The 18,644-nt window shown below is 50.0% G+C and overlaps 1 protein-coding gene across 4 annotated transcripts in view; it reads left to right on the top strand.

Annotated features, from left to right (window-relative positions):
* The window catches only part of PSD2 (pleckstrin and Sec7 domain containing 2), a 78,909-nt gene that overhangs the window by 41,802 nt on the left and 18,463 nt on the right, over positions 1 to 18,644 (top strand). For 2 of the 4 annotated variants that reach the window (XM_056348694.1, XM_056348693.1), the window contains 6 exons: positions 863 to 1,351; positions 2,385 to 2,579; positions 7,333 to 7,413; positions 7,980 to 8,092; positions 10,229 to 10,289; positions 18,083 to 18,173. In XM_056348694.1, the coding sequence (XP_056204669.1) occupies positions 863 to 1,351; positions 2,385 to 2,579; positions 7,333 to 7,413; positions 7,980 to 8,092; positions 10,229 to 10,289; positions 18,083 to 18,173 (1,030 nt within the window). The remainder of the gene's footprint in view (positions 1 to 862; positions 1,352 to 2,384; positions 2,580 to 7,332; positions 7,414 to 7,979; positions 8,093 to 10,228; positions 10,290 to 18,082; positions 18,174 to 18,644) is intronic. The other 2 variants (XM_056348695.1, XM_056348696.1) reach the window with 2 other exon arrangements.

The following is an 18,644-nucleotide window of genomic DNA, read 5'->3' as shown; positions in this document are numbered from 1 at the left end:
AGGGACTGAGCCCTCCTAGCTCTCCAGGGCTCCCAGCACAGTGGGTATTGCTGAGTTTGACTCAGATTAATTCTCCCAGTGTAGGTTCATATTGAGAAGTACACTGGATTGAATGCCCCTGCATTCAAAGCCAAACAGAGCTGAGATTGCTGAGGGTCATCCATGCTTCCCTGGAAGCCGGGTGCATATGTTCATGCATTTCACAGCCTGTAATGCTGTGCCTGAATCCCCCAGGCTAGCTGTAGAGCAGTGAGGAGCCTCCCCTGTCTCGGTGTATGTCCATCACCTTTTACATACCTCTCAGGAGAGATAAAACTGTTTGTAGGGTGCTGTGCGCTTCTAGGATGCCTCATGTAAGAAAAAAGGCTGAAGTTGCAGCATATGAATTGCTCCCTAAAAGCTGCTGCTTTTTCTTTGCTATAAGAGGGACCGAGGACATTTGCTGTCAACATCCAAAGTTACATGAATTGACCTCGATCTTAGAGGATTTTCATGCTTTTGAAGTAGCTATAATTGGAGCACTTGAAGGGAGAGATAACCTGCAGATTAAATCCATTCTGGCAGTGGATCCAGTAGTAGATGTCAGGTGCAAATATCTCCAGTTCAGAGATCTGGCATTTACTGGGGCATGCCCAAATTAAGGGTTGGCCAGGCCTCTGGGATTGCTCATCATAAAACTGCCTTTTTCAGCTCTGGAAGCTTGTAATAAAATTCGGAACCAAGGAGGTTATACCACAGACAGATGCCAAGGGCCTGTAATCGCAGCATTGATTTCTGTCTCTTCGCTTGCCTCCTAGCTCCAGGTGGAACAGTGCAAGCAATTACATTGACAGTATTTTCTACATTTCCTGTTTTGGTCCAGGTTTGCTTCTGGAGATGCCAAGCTGATCTACAGTGAGGATGACAAGGAACATTTTCAATTCAAAGACATCAGGGATGGGTTCAGCTCGACTTTTGAGAAGATCGTTGAGTCTGACCTTATGAAGGGTACATACTACAGCAGCTTGGACTCTTTGGACGTCCTCTCTCTCACAGATGAGACAGACAGCTGTGTCAGTTTTGAGGCCCCACTCACCCCATTGATCCAGCAAAGGGTCAAGGAAAGCCCAGAGCTCTTGGAGCAGAAACTGGTAGCCCAGCAGAGAGAAGCCCTTCACCACATGGCTGCTGATAAGCAAGAGCAGGCGGCAGCAAAGGCAGTGGAGGGAGATTTTGGGAGCCCGCTCAGGCACTCAATTACCAGCAGCAGGTCAGAGAACGTGCTGAGCCGGTTGTCCTTGAAGAGTATCCCAAATGGGTTCCACGTGGAAGGGTCAGAGGAAGATGCTACCAAGATCATAAACTCCATCAGGTAAGACAGGCTGGCGATTTCTTGGGCAAGGTTCCTTGTCTTATGGGGTTCCATTCCAGGAGCAAGGCTCAGGGGACATGATAGAGATGGAGCTGCTTTTTTTTTTTTTTTTTCCCCCTTGATGCCTCCTCTCATGTGCTGTCATGGCAGAGAAGCCAAACACCGACAGGAAGAAATTTCCTACCCATACATTAGGGCTGGTGTTTGGGGACCCAAGTGCTCATGGTGTTAAACCAGCCAGTCCCCAGTGGATTTGTGCCTGAGTCCTCCCTGTTCTCAGACCCAAGACCCCAAACTGCAGGTGAGTTGCAGGGTCCTGCAGGAACCCAGAAAAGCAAGGCTGGGCACTTGGTGTCCACATTTGCTCTGGAGGGAATCACCATTCATCTGAGCAGTGAGGGCGTGGGAGAGCTGGACCGAGGCCGTGCGTCCAGCTAACTATCAGGCCTTCAGTGAGTCCACTGCCCAAAACCACATTAACAGGTGCCTTGACTGGCCTTGGGCAATAAAATCAAGGGACACAGCCCCACCTATGTGGTGCCAGTGGGGCTGCTCAGCATGTTGTCTGTACAACGGCTGGCCACAATGCCAGTAGGCAGCTAGGAGAGGAGCAGCCCCCCAGTGACAGCAGATGTGGTGCCAGTCCCATTGGCACGATTTATGTAAGTGCAGTTTCTCATCCTCAGCCAATAACCTGAACTGAAAAGCATGCCATCTATCCCTTAGGTTTCCTGAGTGTTCAAAGCTCTGAAAGAGCTTGGTAGCCTTTTCCCTACTAGTGGAAAGAGAGGAAGCTTAAAAAGGTGATGGGTCTGCTTGCTTTAAGCAGATGCATCCTCATTTCTCAGGGAGAAGTCACCTTCTCTCCAGTCTTTTTCTACGAATTTGAAATAAATTGTACTATTTCATTTGACCTGAAATGAAAGAGGGTTTGTCCACTGTCCACTTCACAAACATATTGTTGTGTGGCATTTTATGTGGGTTTCTCCAAGTCACGTTGCTTCTCATTCAGTTGTTTCCTCTTTCTGTATAGTGATGCCAGCTTGAAAGACGCGCTCTCCGACTCAGACTCTGACATGGGCAGCACGGAGCAGCTTGACCAGGGCAGCACAGACACCCTGGCAAACGGCTGCAGGGCAGATAGCGAGGCCGCCAAGAGGCTGGCTAAGCGCCTCTACAACCTTGAGGGGTTCAAGCGCTGTGATGTAGCACGCCAACTTGGGAAGAAGTAAGTGGGGCTTTGGGTGGCAGCCAGCCCTGCAGGTGGGTTGATGGAGATGGCAGCATTGGGCATGGCCAGCAGAAACAGAGCTGTGTTGGGTAGGGTCTGGGGGGAGCACTGGTTGTGCTGGTAGGACAGAACAGAGGCAGAGAGGGACAAGCCTGCTGTTACAAGGGCTTGCTGGATGGAGTCGGGGCTGTTGGAGATCCTTCCAGTTGAAACTGGTCCAAGCCCAATGCCCTTGCAGCCTGAATTCTACAAGCAGCCCGCCTGTATTGGGCATCAATGGCCACAGGCTGCCACCAGATCAAGAACTTCCTGTGTTTGGTAAGGGCCCAGAAAGACCCCCCTCGAAAGCAGTCCCCAGGCTGAAGGGTTTGGAATCCAGACCTGGATCTGCACTGGACTCCCTGCCAGTCCCCAGGTTTTTCGTGTCTGCACCCCAAAATCTTGCTGCTGTGCCTCCTGACCCAGTCTGTATAGATGGCATGAAGGGTTTGATGGACAGCCAGGTATACACCAGAGGTCCAAGCACCTCACTGGTAGATTTGTCTGAATAAGACAAAAAGGAAGTAAAAAGTATTTAATCAAAAGTGAGAGGGGATTTCTGAGAGAGACTAATGAGTGTAGCAGTAGCAGATTTTTTAGGATGCCAGTGAGTGTGAGGGCACCAATCCCCATCATCCTTCTTCTGGATCAGATATAACCTGTGTTGCTGTTGTTTTTTTTATGTCCTTAAAATGTCTCACTCCTGTCCAGATCAGCAGAACACAACTGATCTTTGACAAATACGCAGCCTTTCAGTACCAAAGATTGTGACTCCCAACTTAGTCCTGGGACAGAAGGAGCCCGTGAATGGTTTCCTAGAGAGGCTCTTTTTATCACCTGGCAGCATCCCCATTCTTTTTTGCTGTGGTTCTTGTAGCAGGTGCATTGCTGGCTGCTGCTGCCTCAGGTCTAACATCCTTCTCCTTTCTCGCAAATTTGCCATGACAGCTCACTGGGTGGGGGACGTGCCCAGAAGTGGGTCTCTGGGGGTGCATCTGAGTGTGTCCCTTTGCTCGTTTCTGCAGCCCTCGCTCACACTTGCAATCCTTGTGCCTTGGGAAGCTGTTTGGTGACCCACATTTGGGAACTGACACAGCCATTAAAAGAAAACTTTTGTTTTGATCAGCTGGGGTTTTGTCATCCACGTAATTTTCCAGCACAAAACCTGAATAGAGCTGCAGGTTCTTTGACCAAGCAGGTGGATTTGCAGAGCAGGAAGGGAAGAAGGATGAGGATAGTTGTGTTTTAAGTTGGTCTTGCTCACTTAAGACAGTGTAAGACCAACTTACAGTGGTGGGAATAGGATTTAAGTGATGCTTTCAGGCCAGCTCCATGTAGGAGGTGGGCTGGCTAGGATGATTGTGCAAAAAGTAAAATCTAATTTTAAAGCTTTTTAGTTCATTTTAACCCCTTTTTTTCCTTTGTGAACACTGGCAATTTTCTCAGGAAAAAAATAAAAAGAAAACAAAGCCTAAACCAAACCAAACCCAAAACCACTCATCCTTGTCAAACAAATAGAAAAGGCTTGATGAACGAGAAAGTGCAGCTGACAAAATTCTGTGAAATTAACCTCAAATCCAGAAATCACCTTCATCTCTCTGAAGAGCATGTGTTTTGGCAGCTGAACTCTCCATGGAAGATTCTTGTTCCTGGACTGGTCTGTGGCATTGTCTCAGCTCCATCACTACTTGCGGTCTCATGTCTCTTGCTGGATGGAGGCTGAGCTGTTTCAGCTGCCAGGCCATGAAGCACCGGCAGTGCCAGGTGCTCCTTGCAGGGTTTCCCAAGGGAGCACTGTGTGGACAAAACCCCACAGGCAGTGATGGAGCAAGCAGCAGAGCACAGTTTCAGCATCGCAGTGCGCTGAGAACCAGGGGTCTGTCCCACGGGCAGCATGGCATGGGCACACAGTGCATTTACCTCCTCTCTAGATCAGGTGAATTTTACTTAGCCAAACTTCTTGTGGACAATCTTTTTTTGACCCAGGTGACTGTGGCACAAAAAGGATCCCTGAAAATACAGGCTTAGGTCTGTAGGATAGTGTGATCCCGGCTATAAAACAGCACGCCTCTGTCCACGTCCAGCTGTGCAGGAATGAAACTGTGGGAAAAGGCCAGGGCTCCTGTGTTACCCCTGGGGTGGCTTGTGACCCAGCAGATCAGTGAGCACTCTTGGTGCCTGGACCTTTCCAAGCCAGGCAGAGCAGGGGAGCATCAGGCTGGGGTGTAAGGTGAGAGGAGGTCTGCAGAGGCTGCCTGTGTGGCAGGGCCACCAGCCAGAGAATGCCAGGCATGTCCCTGTGGGAATCACTTTGCTGTTCATGTGGGGACATCTCTGTTGTGTCTGAGCTGCGTGGTGGAGGTGTTACCTGTTCTGCAGGAGGGGCTGGGACTGGCGCAGAGGGAGAGGAGGCCAGTTCTTGAATGAGGAGAAAAGAGCAAACACCTAAGCCCACCTTAGTGTAGGCCATGGTCTTGCCTTGGCCAGTGCCAGAGTTCTGCGTCACAGGCACGCCTGGGGCGTCTTAACTGGCTCTGGAGCTCAGGGAGAAGGGTCCCATCAATGCCACTGAGCCCCTGGCTCGGCATAGGAATTTGTTGCTTCCTGGGGGCTGGCTGTCTCCACGTGTCCTGCAGCACTGTCTCATTCCCTTGGCAGGGCTGGTGTCCCTGCTTGGACCTTTTCCAAGCTGAGCGGGACCCAGTGAGGCACACAGGAAGGCGAGATGGGCACCCAGGCTGGGAACTGCTGGCGTTGCAGCAGCTGGCATGGACCTCACGTCCTGGGGCTCACAGGTTCCCTGTGGACTCCTGGCCTTCAGCACGACCCAGTGAGCTGGGGGTCAGGCAGCGATGCCTGCCTGCCTTCCTGGGCTGCCCTGATGGAAGAGTGGGGTGAAGGGGAACTCCCACCTGCTTTTTCCTGCCTGACTATAGACCTAGTTAGGAGTGTAAATTAGGGTGTAGGCCATGGAGAGACCTGAAGGGCAACCCAGCCCACCCAAGACATGTGCTGGGCTATAGCCCCACCAAGTGTTTTGGCTTTAGCGAACCTTGGTCAAGGCCAGTCCTTCGAGTTCAACTTGAGGTTAAGTGGGGGGAGACAGCCACCGCTCTGCCCTCTGGATCGCTGCAGTGCATGGCAGTGGTTGCTGTGTGCCCAGTGCCCACAGTGCTCATGTTGGTTCCCAGGAGACCTGGTAAGTAGGTGCCAGAACAGAAATAATCCAACCTTTTCTTCTGTGGGACTACAGCTGCATGTGTGAGGTGGGACCTGACCTGCGGAAGGGAGAGCACTGGCTAGTTCCCAGCCCTCGCACAGCCAATGCATGAAGTCTTCTGCAGGCATAGAGCTGAGAGGTTCCCAGTGGGGCCTGGGGTTTGCTTGGTTCTGCTCGTTCTTTTGCACAGGGATGAAGATGTGGTGACATCTTTCACAAACACGTGGTCGTCTTCCCCATCTCACATCACCTTGCTGTGAAGTTCCAGGACAACTGGAGAAGACTCCCTGGGGCGCTGCCAGGAATCTGCATGCCAGTTGTTGTGGCACTGCTTCAGACAGAGTAACCTGGGGGGCCATGGACCCTTGAAGACACGCTCTTTCCCAGAGCTAGCAATCCCAAATTATAAGATTATTTTATGAGTGTGAGGCCTTGTGGTTTCATATGGCTTTGAAACAGTCTGCTGCACAAATTCCAGCACCAATACTTATGTCCCACCCCTCAAAACTCAGCCTGGACCTCTCCCCTGGAGCTGACATGCTGCTTTGCCTGATCCTGCAGTGTGTTATGCTTCCAATCAGCACCCATGCCAGAGGCTTTACAGCATTCGCCTCACAGGAGAAGATGAAACAAGGCTGCAGGAAAAGCAATGAGTTCTGCTTGTAACATGTCCTTGCATGAAACTGGATGTGCAATGCTTAGCGATATGCTTTCTGTTTGGTGAGGAGGAGGAAAAGGAATTGTGTATGGCAAAGGCTGAGTGCATTGAGGTCACCTCCTGTTTCTTGCCAGCATTCATTGATTATTCTTGCACTTCTGCTGCCTGAGTTGTGTAGACAGAGGAACGTAACTAGCACCCATTCTAGCTTTAAAGGCCACACTTCTTCGACCATCCTTCAAAACTGTGGCAGGGGAATGGTTTCTGGAGAAGCATCCATGGATGAGCAGGGCCAGAAGCTCACCTGGGCTACCCTGCTCCAGTCCCCAGCGGCATCCATCTGGCATGCTGGCAAGGTGTTGCGGTGAGAGGGTGGGATGGGGGCCAATGTGAAGTGGAGAGCAATAATATTGCAGTAGGAGGAGGGGATGTGTCCAGCAATGGGAGAGGACTAGGTAAGAGAGAAGGTGCTCGATGAGCACAGAGCATCCTCATGGCCGCATCCTCATGGCCACCTCCTCCCGGCTGACTGGGGAGGAGGCTCTGCCTGGCCAGCAGCACAGCGGAGGGATGCACTGGGGGCAGGCACCTCTCATTCTCAGGTGTTTAAGGCTGGCAGACAAGTTGCTAGGCTGTGGGCACATTAGGACCCCTTGTAGGTCAGGGGTCCTCCAGCAGTGTTTCAAGCTGGGAGAAAGTCCCCCTGGGTCTGGGATCACATCTGTGGCATCTTGCTGGGAGTTGGGCTGGCCAGGAGACAGCAGTCTGCTGCTCTTCTTGTAGACAGTCTTCTTCCCCAATGAAAGGGCTGACTACTCCCTCTTTAATTACAGTAACGAATTTAGCAAGTTGGTAGCAGAGGAGTATCTCAGCTTCTTTGACTTCACCGGCCTGACCCTTGACAAAGCACTCAGGTGAGCTGGTCTCTGGTGCTCCCGCGCAGGGCTCGGGCTGGGCAGAGCGGAGCAGTGTGGTGGGTTTCTCCCCCAGGCTTCCTGGTGCCACCGGGGGCTGCCTGTCTGATAGGAACAAGGGCTGGAGGCAGCTCCAGGTTGTCATTTAATCTTTGCTTTGGTGTCATGTTTCGCACAAAGTACTGCCATGAAAAGTGGGCTTCGACAAGAGGGCCCCCAGCCTGCTTCCCCATGGTGGAGAGCAGCTTTCCCAGGAATCCCATCCTGTACAAAATCAGAGCAAGTGGGAGCAACTTCTTCCCTTGGGACAGACGACCCATCCTGGTGCCATCAAGCCACAGGTGGGTCAGATCTCAGCTGACAGCACATTTCCCTACACAGCTCAGAGCTGGCTCCATAGACACCCTTTGCATTGTACCTGCAGGGGCCCAGGGCTGAATGGGCTGGGGGGAGGACAAAGGCCTTCCTAGCTGCTCTCGAGACCTCCTTTCCGTCTCCCTCCTTAGCATGGATGCTGCCCAGCAGATAGATTCATGACATGTTTAACTATCATTTTCACTTTGCAGGACGTTCTTGAAAGCATTCCCACTGATGGGAGAGACACAGGAGCGGGAGCGGGTGCTAATTCATTTCTCTCGGCGATACTGCCAGTGCAACCCAGAAGAGAGCACGTCGGAAGGTACCACTTTCTTTCCCTGGCTCTAGTGTCCATTGCACGCTCACAGTGCACGTGTGCCACAGAGCCTGAGTGTAAAACCAACCACCCAGAGCCGGGCCTGAATGGCACCTGCTGGGCAGGCAGATGCTGCAAAAGCATGCACTAGATGCATGATAATTTAAGAAAGCTATTGCAAGCTCTTTCTTCAGGAAGCAATTCCTCGTTGCACCAGCCTAAACTTACAAAAGGTGTTCCACCAAGATGAAATTCGAGCAACTGTGTGTTATCTGCTCTGGCTGTGATGGCCTGTGGGCACAGAGGCATGATAGAATCAAAGCAGTTTTGTCTGAAGATGATCAGGCAGCTGAGAAGGTCTTACAGCCCTCTAAAACGTTTTAGGGCATCACTACCTGCTGATCCACTGACTCCTCCACTGATGGAGACATGGCTGTTGCAACACCAAGGGTCACTTCAGCCTTGCATGATGGGATGCTGCAAATGAAGGCGGCAGAAACTGCCTTGCTGACTGCTGCGTGCAGTGGCTGGTTTTCCTCTCAGGGGGTGGTGTCTTGGACATGCTATTAGTGCTTTCCTGTACTGATGAAGCCCAGACATGGAAGAACTATATGGTTGTGTTGAGATACCCTGTGAGCCGAGAGAAAAAGTGAATGCAACTGAGCCAAGTGCCAGTGAGAGAATAGAGGCTTTTGGGACACCAGCTCCACCTTGGGGCCATGTGGGACATGATTTACCTGACCAAAGTGATAACAGTAAAGCCAGGTGAAGATGTCAGGGCAGAACCTCCCACAGAGCCTCAAAAATGTGCACTGAGAAGGGACATTGTCCTAAGCCTGAAGCTGCTGCTTTTGAAAGCACAGGAAGCATCTTTCTTAGAAAGTTACTATCTCTTGAAGGGAGATGTCCGTCATACCATGTCCTCAGGACTGTCAGCCCTCAAAGAGAAATATATCATGTTCCCATGAGGAACCCTTCCTTCCTCGGACCACAGTTCTTTCAGGAAAGGGAGAAGCTCATGTGCTCAGTTGCCATCATCCTGGGCTTGTGCGTTTGGCTGCCTTTAGCTGGCAGTGTTTAGAGCTTGGTCTTGAGCATAGGGTGCTCAGGGCTTGTCACTGTTCCACTATTCCACGCAAATGGTGCCTTTGTTTAGTGGCTGACCAGGATGGGAACAGGCCGTGGCTGGTGCTCTGTGGCTGCACATCTGTCCCCACAAGGAGAGACCAGTGCCACTTCCCCAGCCAAGCCTGGGGGTATGTCACAGCCCAACCCTAGGTCACCAATTCACCGTGTGCAGCATGCACGAGGGAAATAAGCCAGGGCTATCATGTCACATCTGGCTTGGTCTGTGGAGCAGCCTGTCTGTGTGAGCACATCAAGTCATGCCAAGAGCAGGGCCAAAGACCAAGGCTGTAGTATTTCTGCCCCTGCCTCCTCCCTGGTGCTCTCTAGCCCTTTTGTGAGGTCCTTGCAAAGACCAGTTGATGTGCCAGAGTGCATTTCCATCTCACTGGTGTGAGGGTGGTGCATGGAGACTAGTCTCTTGACCTTGAACAGCTTCAGGACACAGCATGGTTTTGAAATAACAGCAAGCCACCAGGCTGCTTGGTACAGAAGAGGGTGCTGTGCTGTCTCAAATGGAAGGAAAGCTTCATGTGAGCTTTGTTAAGTCAAAGAGCCAGAAGTGCTGCACTCATTTGTAGTAGTAATGTTTGTTGAACATCTCAAGAACTTACAGGCTGCCTGGGAATGATGGCTAAAGACCTCAGGACAAATCCCTGTGGTGACTGTGATCAGCGGGGGGCAAACTAGCTGTTTGCCAGGGTCTCTGCCCCATTCTACAATGGCATCGGCACAAAATGGATATGGCGGAAAGTCTGGTCTTTAAAAAGCCGTTGACAAAATTGGTCTAAAGCCCTGGTGATCATTTCAGGAAAAGGTAAAGACTGAGGGAAAAAAGGCTATCTTTTTTTTTTTTTTTTAACCATCTTATGCGGTTGAAAGAAACAGGTATTCTTTAAGGTCCCCAGACATAGCAACTAGCCTTGGTTTTGCAATGGGTGGGCCGCCAAGACAGCAAACACAAAAACTGCGTGGGAAGGGGAGTAATCACAGCCATCTGGCTGTTGTGTGTTTCAGATGGGATTCATACGCTCACCTGTGCCCTGATGCTGCTAAACACAGACCTTCATGGCCACGTAAGTAGTAGTTGGAGATGCATCCTTCTTTTTTTCTTTCTCAGTGTCGAGTTCTGTCTCCTTATGCAGGATGTGTTTCTGGAAAATTGAAATAGGCTGGCAGAGAGTCCTCTTACCAGCTCTAGGGGGAATTTTGGGTGCTAGGCCCATACCTGGGGACAGTCCTTTTAGTGTCGCTCCACTCTCGACCCAAAGGCATATCTCCTGCTGACATCAGTTATCTTACACAGGCAGAGGCAGTGCAGCTTTCTACCCAGGACCTGTTGCTTGCATCAGCCCTGTCCTGGGAGCTCTCATGGAGAGGTCCTCACCACCAGTCTCTGTGGGGCTGGCAAGCAGCAGCACCACTTGTGATGCTGCTTCTTGCAGTGCAGACACCTGCGGCTTCCCTCATCCCAGAAACTGCTGCAAGGGATCAGTGGTTTCATACAGGTCTCGATTTGATCTTTCCTTCCAAAAACATGAAGTAAGTCCCAGCTGTTCCTTTCCCCCAAGTCATTACAGCCAGCTGCTGGGGAGTGTCCTATCAGAGAGACCTCTGGACAGAGAGCAGTGTGAGCAGAGCTCAGTGCCCAGGAGTGTGGCTGGAAAACAGCAGAGGCTGTAAGATCTCTGGCCACCTTTTAGAGGTTCTTTCAGGTGGCATAGGTTGGATTTGTTCCTAAAAGGTCAACCACAGTGTAGAGAGCACAGCAGAGTGGGAGGAAAAATAACTGTGGGGGGAGATAGGCATAGAGGGCAGCTCTGGGACATCATGTACCCTTGCAGACCCCTGCCATAGCACACGTCTGGGAGCACGCATGGATTCTGTGCCCTGCTTGGTGCTGTGGGAGGCGATAGTTACCATTGACCCCAGATCTCCTCCCTGCTCTCCAGCCTTATGGTGAGGCATAGAGCATGGCTGTGAGCTTCAGGGGGATGTGTTTCCTTTCCAGGGGTAGAGGGGGCTCCTCACCTCTCAGGTCACTGAAGTACCTTCTTTCATAGCCCCTCTGAGAGCTCAGACTTGGAGCCAAAGATTCCCCAGAACTTGTGTGAAGATAGAGGGGACACAGGGGGCTGGCTTGTGGTAGCAGCCTGTGGATGTGAAACCTACACACCCTTCTTCTGCCCCACAAGCCCATGATTTCCAAGCTGTATCGTCAGAGTCCTCTTCTGCCTCCAGCTAGTAACAACTTGTTGTGCATCTACAGAAGCTTGCCCTGAATTTCTGTTCATTAGCCTGTTAAAGAGGGGACATTAGGCTACAGTCAGCTCTTTTTTTGCATACTATGGGGGTGGGGAGAGGACACTACACGAGTGCTCTTTACCTGTGATGGGAAAGGTGCCAAGGTCACCAGCTTCACCTGTGCCATCCTGACAGTCCATCTGGGAGACCCTCCCCATCATTACCATACAGATGCTGCCATCATGACAGTGGCGAAGTGTGAACACCTCAGTCAGTGAAGGGAATTACTGGTTTCTGCAAGAGCATCCTTTCCAGATGTGCACTGTGGTCTGCACCAGGCTGGCTACAGCTGCCACGTCCTCATCCTTTGGGGAACAGGCAGCCTGTGACCAGCGTCACACTGGCCATTGGGTCCATTCCCACCCACATGGCTGCCAGTAATGTCCACCAAGTGTCTCTTGGAGGCAGTGGGACAGCCGTGGGGCCGGCTGCTGGGAGGGTCTCTCAAAGCATTCATCCTTCAGCCACAGTGGTTGGAGCCAAGGAAGTATTTTCGTCAAAGCATTTCTTTTAGTAGCAAAGGCAGCATTGTGGCAGAAAGCAAACTATGCAACTTCACTTCAAAATAGTCTTATTTTGTGTAGTATTTTTAATTTAAAAAAATATTTCCAAAATATGTCTTTGGGAATGTAGAAATTATTGAAAAGGCCCCAAAACCCTAAACCTCCCAAAACTTTACCATTTCAATTTTTTGTTGACAAGCTGGTTAAAAGACCTGGTAAGAAGAAATGGTCTCGTGCTATCAAGGCAAATTAAAAATAGCTTGCTTTTGACCAGGTGTAGAAATGCCTGAGCTTTTCTTTGAAAGATCTTCTCTTTAGTTTTCTGCATGTGTAACATTAATTTCTTCTTTTCCCTCTCCTTCTTTTTTTTTTTTTTTTTCCCCCTCCCTTCTGCTCCTGGAACCTCTCTTTCTGCTCTTTAATCCTTTACCAGGTGGTAAGTGCAGTCATTCTAGTGTTTTGCTTTAAAGCACTGGCATTTGACTTGTTTTTTTCTGTGTTAAAAAAATAAGGATTTTTGTTTGTCTGGATTTCTAAGTGTTTGTGCAGTGTCCTTCACTACTTAGCAACCCATTGGCAGCTGATATGCATCACATGAAATTCTGCTTGTGTAAAGAAGAATGGGTGACATGATCTCACACCCCTTTTTGTTAAAGATGCTGTCATGATATTGCATATCACTTTTTATTTTATTTCCTTTTTTAATATTGTGTGTGTGCGTGTTCCGGTGTTTTACTGTGTATTGCCATGGAGTGGGAAATCCCTTTTGATTAGGAAAAGGTGGCTGATGTGTCTCTGTAAAGGGGCAGTTCCCTGCAGCAGTGTCTCTACGATAGGCTGCTTCACCATTCCAGTAGTGACCATGACATACACTGAGGCCAGGTTTAAAAGTGATGAGACTGGCTTTAAAACATATTTGCACCTGGCCACACTGTAGTTTTGCCTTAGTACTGTTGAATTTCTACCACAAGTGCACCCAGACTCTGTTTCCAAATCGTCCAGAAAACTTACTGTCTTTAAAGTGAGGCATTCCATGTTCACAGAATCACCTGGTGTTGGTGTTTAAAAGCCAGCAGTCACCAACAGACGTTACAGGCCTTTTGGTATAATCCAGGTTGTTGCAACTCTCTACCTTGGCTCTGCTGGTGCTTTTTGAACCCCAGGAGATCTTACAGCAAAATACCTACTCCTCTGCTCCGTCTCTGCCCCTTGGAGACAAAGCTCTGGGATTTTCCTTTTCAACCATCACTGTTATCCCTTGTTCAGAGCTGCTGGCCATGGAAGGGCAGTGGCAAATTGTCACCTGCGCATCACTGGCACTCATGGTTGCGTTGTGGTACTTGGGTAAAGCCCAGCTTCTAGAGTCACATTGTAATGTGACAAGCTTTAGCATTTGTTCAGAGAGCAGGTCAGCGGTTCTCATGGCCACTGAACAAAGCTTGAAATGGGATCCCTGGCAGCTTCTAACTCCACGTGTTGATCGCTATTAATCTTGCAAACCCTGTGATATTCTCCTTGAACCAAGCTTATGGTTTGGTGTTAGCAGTACTGCTGTGTTGGTAGCACTGGCAGAGCTGAAAAGCTCTGAGGCACAAGCATCTGGTGGTGTCACCTGCAGAGTGGCACCAGTCTGCCTGCAGCAGCTTTGCGTGGCCCAGGGGTCATTGGTACCCAAAGTCTTGTGGGTTTATTCCCTGCATCAGGGTGATTTTGTTTCTGTAGCCTAGATCACGTCCACTACCAGACATCTTGGTCCAGTGACCCTCACTTTTGGGTTTTTTTCCCCTGAAGATGAGTATTTGGGGGAGGTCAAAAGAGCCTGAGTACAAGCACAGTAATACTTACGCTGGGGACCTCACAGGAGATGTACTCCACTCACCACTTCGCAGCTGAGGTGTTTCATGCCTGGGGCCTCCAGCCCAGAAGCTCAAGTGGTTTAATACCTCGCTGGGTAGAGCACCCCCGCCATCCACCCTTCACGGCCTCTGGCTCCCAGGAACCTGCTTCTCCTCCTCGGACTTTGGCACAGCACCTGCTTTTCCCACTGATCACCCAGCTCTGTACTCACCTGCCTAGCCTCCTAATGCTGGGACCCGGCAGCAGCTAAGGCATGCCAAGCTACAGCCCAGTGTCTTCTGGAGGTGGATAGAGCCATCCTGGGCACTTAAGGAGATGGTCTGCAATCATCTTGGGTGAGTCAGCTCAGCAGCAGCTGGCTGAGGCCCAGAGGATGCCAGAACCCAAATGTAAGCAGGGGAGTTACAGTGGGTTGAAACAGTGGGACGGCCAAATCAGCCTTGTCTACTGACGATCAGATCAGTCTCATACTTCCTAATTTATTTTTATGCACTCTAACCACTGTCAATGCGCCTTGTCTCTGCATCTCTCCATTCTCATACAGTGTCTGCACCCACCTGCCTCTGTCCATCCGTTCTCATACTGTCTTTACCCATTCATAGAATCGCAGAATCACAGAACAGTTTGGGTTGGAAGGGGCCTTAAAGATCATCTAATTCCACCCCCTCTGCCATGGGCAGGATCACCTTGCACTAGACCAGATTACTCAAAGCTCCATCCAGCCTGGCCTTGAGCACTTCCAGGAATGTGTTCTGGAACACTTCCAGACCTGTGCCAGTGCCTCACTACCCTCACAGGAAAGGATTTCCTCCTAACATATAATCCAAATCTACCCTCTTCAAGCTTAAAGCCATTACCCCTTGTCCTATCACTGCATGCCCCTGTATAAAGACCCTCTCCAGCTTTGTGGTCAGCCCCTTTAGGTACTAGAAGCTGCTATAAGGTCTCCCCAGCGCCTTCTCTTCTCCAGGCTGAAGAACCCCAGCCCTCTCAGCCTGTCTGCGTAGGAGAGGGGCTCCAGCCCTCTGATCACCTTCGTGGCCCCCTCTGGACTTGCTTCAACAGGTTCATGTCCTTCTCATGTCCCCAGAGCTAACTTCCATTTAGCTATCCATCCCTTCTCATCTATTTAATCCACTGTTCGCTCACTCACTCTCCATCCAAGCACACCAGGGTGCTTGCTGATTGTCCGACAGTGATTTCTTATGCTTTGCTGCATGCTCTGGAGCAAGCAAAGATGGGATGAAGTTCTTTTCTGCCAGGGGGTCATATCAGGAATAATAGGTATGTGTGGCTGTGAAGCAGCCTCTCTGGCTTGTACTGTTGCTGGTAAGTGACTCATGCACCACAAAAAAAGAAAAATGCCTCTGTTGGGGATATATCTGCAAGGGACATACAACATCTGACCTTTAGGTGTGCAGATACATTCCCCTGAAGATTATGTCCACATGTGATGATCTTGCTGATCATCATAGTGATCTCACAGTGGCCCTTTCCAGAGTTGTTCCTGGGATTCCCCATACTTGCTAAATACCATTCCAGTATGCGAAGGCTCAGGCAGTCCCTGGTGCTGGTGCTGTTGATAATGAAGCATTTGTGAGCATAGAACTGTTTCTTTGCAAGTGTTTGTCAAGTGAAGCTGCAAAGTCTGTGTCCTGGAGTGTTTTTTTGTTTTCTCTTTTCAGCTGGTGTTGATTTGCAGGCACATGCAGGCTTTATATTTGAGTGGCTGGCTCCAGCCCGTTTCTCAAAGCAGCAAGCTGAAGTGTTAAGATACTGTTGACTTGGGGTTGTATTGCCTCTGAGCCACCCAGTATCCTGTGCTTAGTCCTACTGACAGCCAGCCTGAATCCTGCCCCCAATTCTGCAGTGCTTCAACACACTTACCCAATGAGCCGAGTCACAGTATTACCATCCTTACTGGAGCTTTCCCATCACCTCTTCTGGCTGTCAGAGAAAGGGTATGTTTTCATCATTCTCAGTTGCTCAGCAATTAGCTGCTTTTTCATGATGTGGCTGCTTTCTCAGTTTGAGTTCAGAGATCTTCTTGCATGAGAGAAAGAGGAAGATCACAGAATAAAAACCCCTGGGATCAATATATGTCCTGGACACAATATGCAAGAAACCCAAAAAAGGATCTGTGAGGCTGGTAACTTGTGCACTTTATCTGTCTGTATCCTGTATCCACTCTTGCTAAAATGTGTTGGTCTCTGCATTCGTTGCTGGATCACTGCAACAGGATCTCTGCAGGCAGAAAGATCTGCTGTGCGCTCTGCTCTTCTGCCTGAAGGCAGGGGTAGAACTAGTCACCTTCTCTCTCTGCAAAGTAATATGGTGCCTCAGTCTCAGGCAACATACCTACCTCACCTCCAAACTCCCTGCCTCACCTTCAAATTCCCTCCCTCGTGGAGGTTCATTACTGCATTTCTTAATGTACTTTGTCATTCTCCTTCCTTTCTCTATCCACATGGCATTGTGCTGCTGATTTTTTTTCTCTGCCCCCCTGCGTAATTCACCAGCCAGCAAGTACACAAATCTCTCTTCCCTCTGCTATCTCTCTTCCCTCTGCTGAAAAACCTAGCGTGTTTGCAGGTTTCCCTGCAGCTCTTCAGCTTGTGTGCACCCACTGAGCACTAGCTGGCAGTAGCCTCTAGCTATGGGGTCTGGTTATGGGCAGCAGCCAGAAGCTCCCCTGTGAGAAGGCAAAGATGGCTGAGGCTCGTGTTGTGTCCCCAGGCACTCCAGATTTGTAGCAGTGCTTTATTCCTCTTTTTCTTGATCTCAACAAGAGGCATAATTAAGACTATCAGACAGAGCTGTGCAGTGCTGGCTCCCTGCGTAGCCAAAGAGTGTGTCTGCACACACAGGTGGCCAGCGCGTGTGGGGCCATCCCGAGCCCTCACTCTCTGCCGGGGAGAAGCCTTCACTACACTTCACTGGGGGAGAAGCCTGCAGGTCATCTGTTGTGCATGTTTGTGGGCAGGGGTTTCTGGTGTCAGTCTCAAGAAGTTATTTTCTTGCACAGAGAACACTTCTTCCCCTTCAGGGCACCTCCTGTATCATCTGCTGCAGCTTCATCCCCTCCCAGTGATCCAGTGATGCAGTGAGGCCCTTCTTCCTCATTGAGATGCTAAGTAGGGTCCTGGCTCTGCTGTTCTTGGCCGTTCTCCCAGGTCCTTCTGGGTTGCACGGCTTGATGCAAAGCCCACCCAGTGTCAGGATCCTTAAGAACACTGGTGGCAGCTCATGCTGTCCTCTCCCCAACCCCACTGTCCACTCCATGCGGTGTCACTATGGGGTCTGTCCTTGGGGATTTCACTGTGTGAAGGCTGCAGTATGACATGGCACTGGAGACACCTGTTTTTCCTTTGTGGTGTCAGACTTCTCTTTCAGAAAACTACAGTTCTCACTGACTGCTCCACTCCTCTGCTCCAGTCCCTTGGAGAGGGAGGCTTGGAAAAAGAGTTCCTGCCTCCAGCCCCTTGACCCTCACAGGCTGGGAAAGTGTCTCACCTGACCATGGTGAGGAGTAAAGGGTTTGGGAAGACAGACGCCACAGACTGACATCAGGCAATCTAGATGACCTGGCAGCATTAGCACCAAATAGTCTTGGCATTAGCTGGTGATCAGTGTGCTCCAGGTTGTGGGATTCTCCCAGTGTCTGTGCATTTCCCTCACATGCCACAGCACTTGAGTACACGCAGCACCAGTAGCTGGATCATCTCTTTTCATAATGGCAATAAAAAAATAACAGTTTCCGTGAAAGACAAGCTATTGCCCACCGTTGGCTGTCTTCAGAGGCTGACAGTACACATGCAATTTCACGTACAGCAGGCTTGGGGACCCATTCAGGCATTGCAATTTCAAGGCAGTGAGTGCATGTCTTGAGCTTTGAGACACAGGCCCTGTAACCAGGACCAACCTGGAGACCAGAGGTGAGATCACTTAGAAAGTTTGGAGGAAGAACTGGAGATGTTGTTTTCAGGCGTTTTATATCCACCATTAAGAAAGAGGTAATTTGAAACATTTGAATGCTGATGAGCAAAAAAGCAAAGAGCCCAATAGAAAATCAGAGCAGAAGACCTTTCAGCTTTGCGTTCTTGGGGCAAATGCAAGCTTCACCGTCACATGTACAATTGTTCTTTATAAGACACTGATTAAAGTGTAAACTTTCCAGAAGTTTAATGAACTGCTTCTTTGCCTTACAGAATATTGGCAAAAAGATGTCGTGTCAACAGTTCATAGCAAACCTGGATGGGCTGAATGATGGGAAGGACTTTGCAAAGGATTTGCTGAAGGTAACATGATATAGATAGACAGTGGGATGCTGTCATTATTACCGTAGTGCCACCTTGTCCTGCTGGGATGCTTTGAGCCCTTAAATCAGCATTTTCCAGTGCACGCACATGGATAGCTTCTGCTAACTTGCAGTGATCCACCAGAGGTCTGTTCCCTGGTCATGTTTTATCCAGACTAGTGGCAGATCTGCCTTCAGAGCGTCCCAAGGGTCCCTGTCTCCCATGGTAGTTCTGTGATGCACCAGACAATGCACCAGTTATCCCCTCACCCCTAGATGTGACCATCTGGCACTGATACTTTTCTCTGTTCAGTACTGTGGAATATTGGTTAAGCACCCCAAAGTGAGCATTTTCTCCTTCCATATCGTTTAGCAGCACCACAGTGGTCCGCACCTGCTGTAGGTCCAGCAGCCCGACCTGGATTTTTCTGTATGGAAGGAGGTTCAAATGACCAGTGTTACGTCACGGGGG

This window comes from Falco biarmicus, chromosome 8 (genome assembly GCF_023638135.1).
Source record: "Falco biarmicus isolate bFalBia1 chromosome 8, bFalBia1.pri, whole genome shotgun sequence".
Taxonomy (NCBI): Eukaryota; Metazoa; Chordata; class Aves; order Falconiformes; family Falconidae; genus Falco; species Falco biarmicus.
Note: the sequence above shows the minus strand (reverse complement) of the source record. Positions and strands in the feature narration are given on the sequence as shown.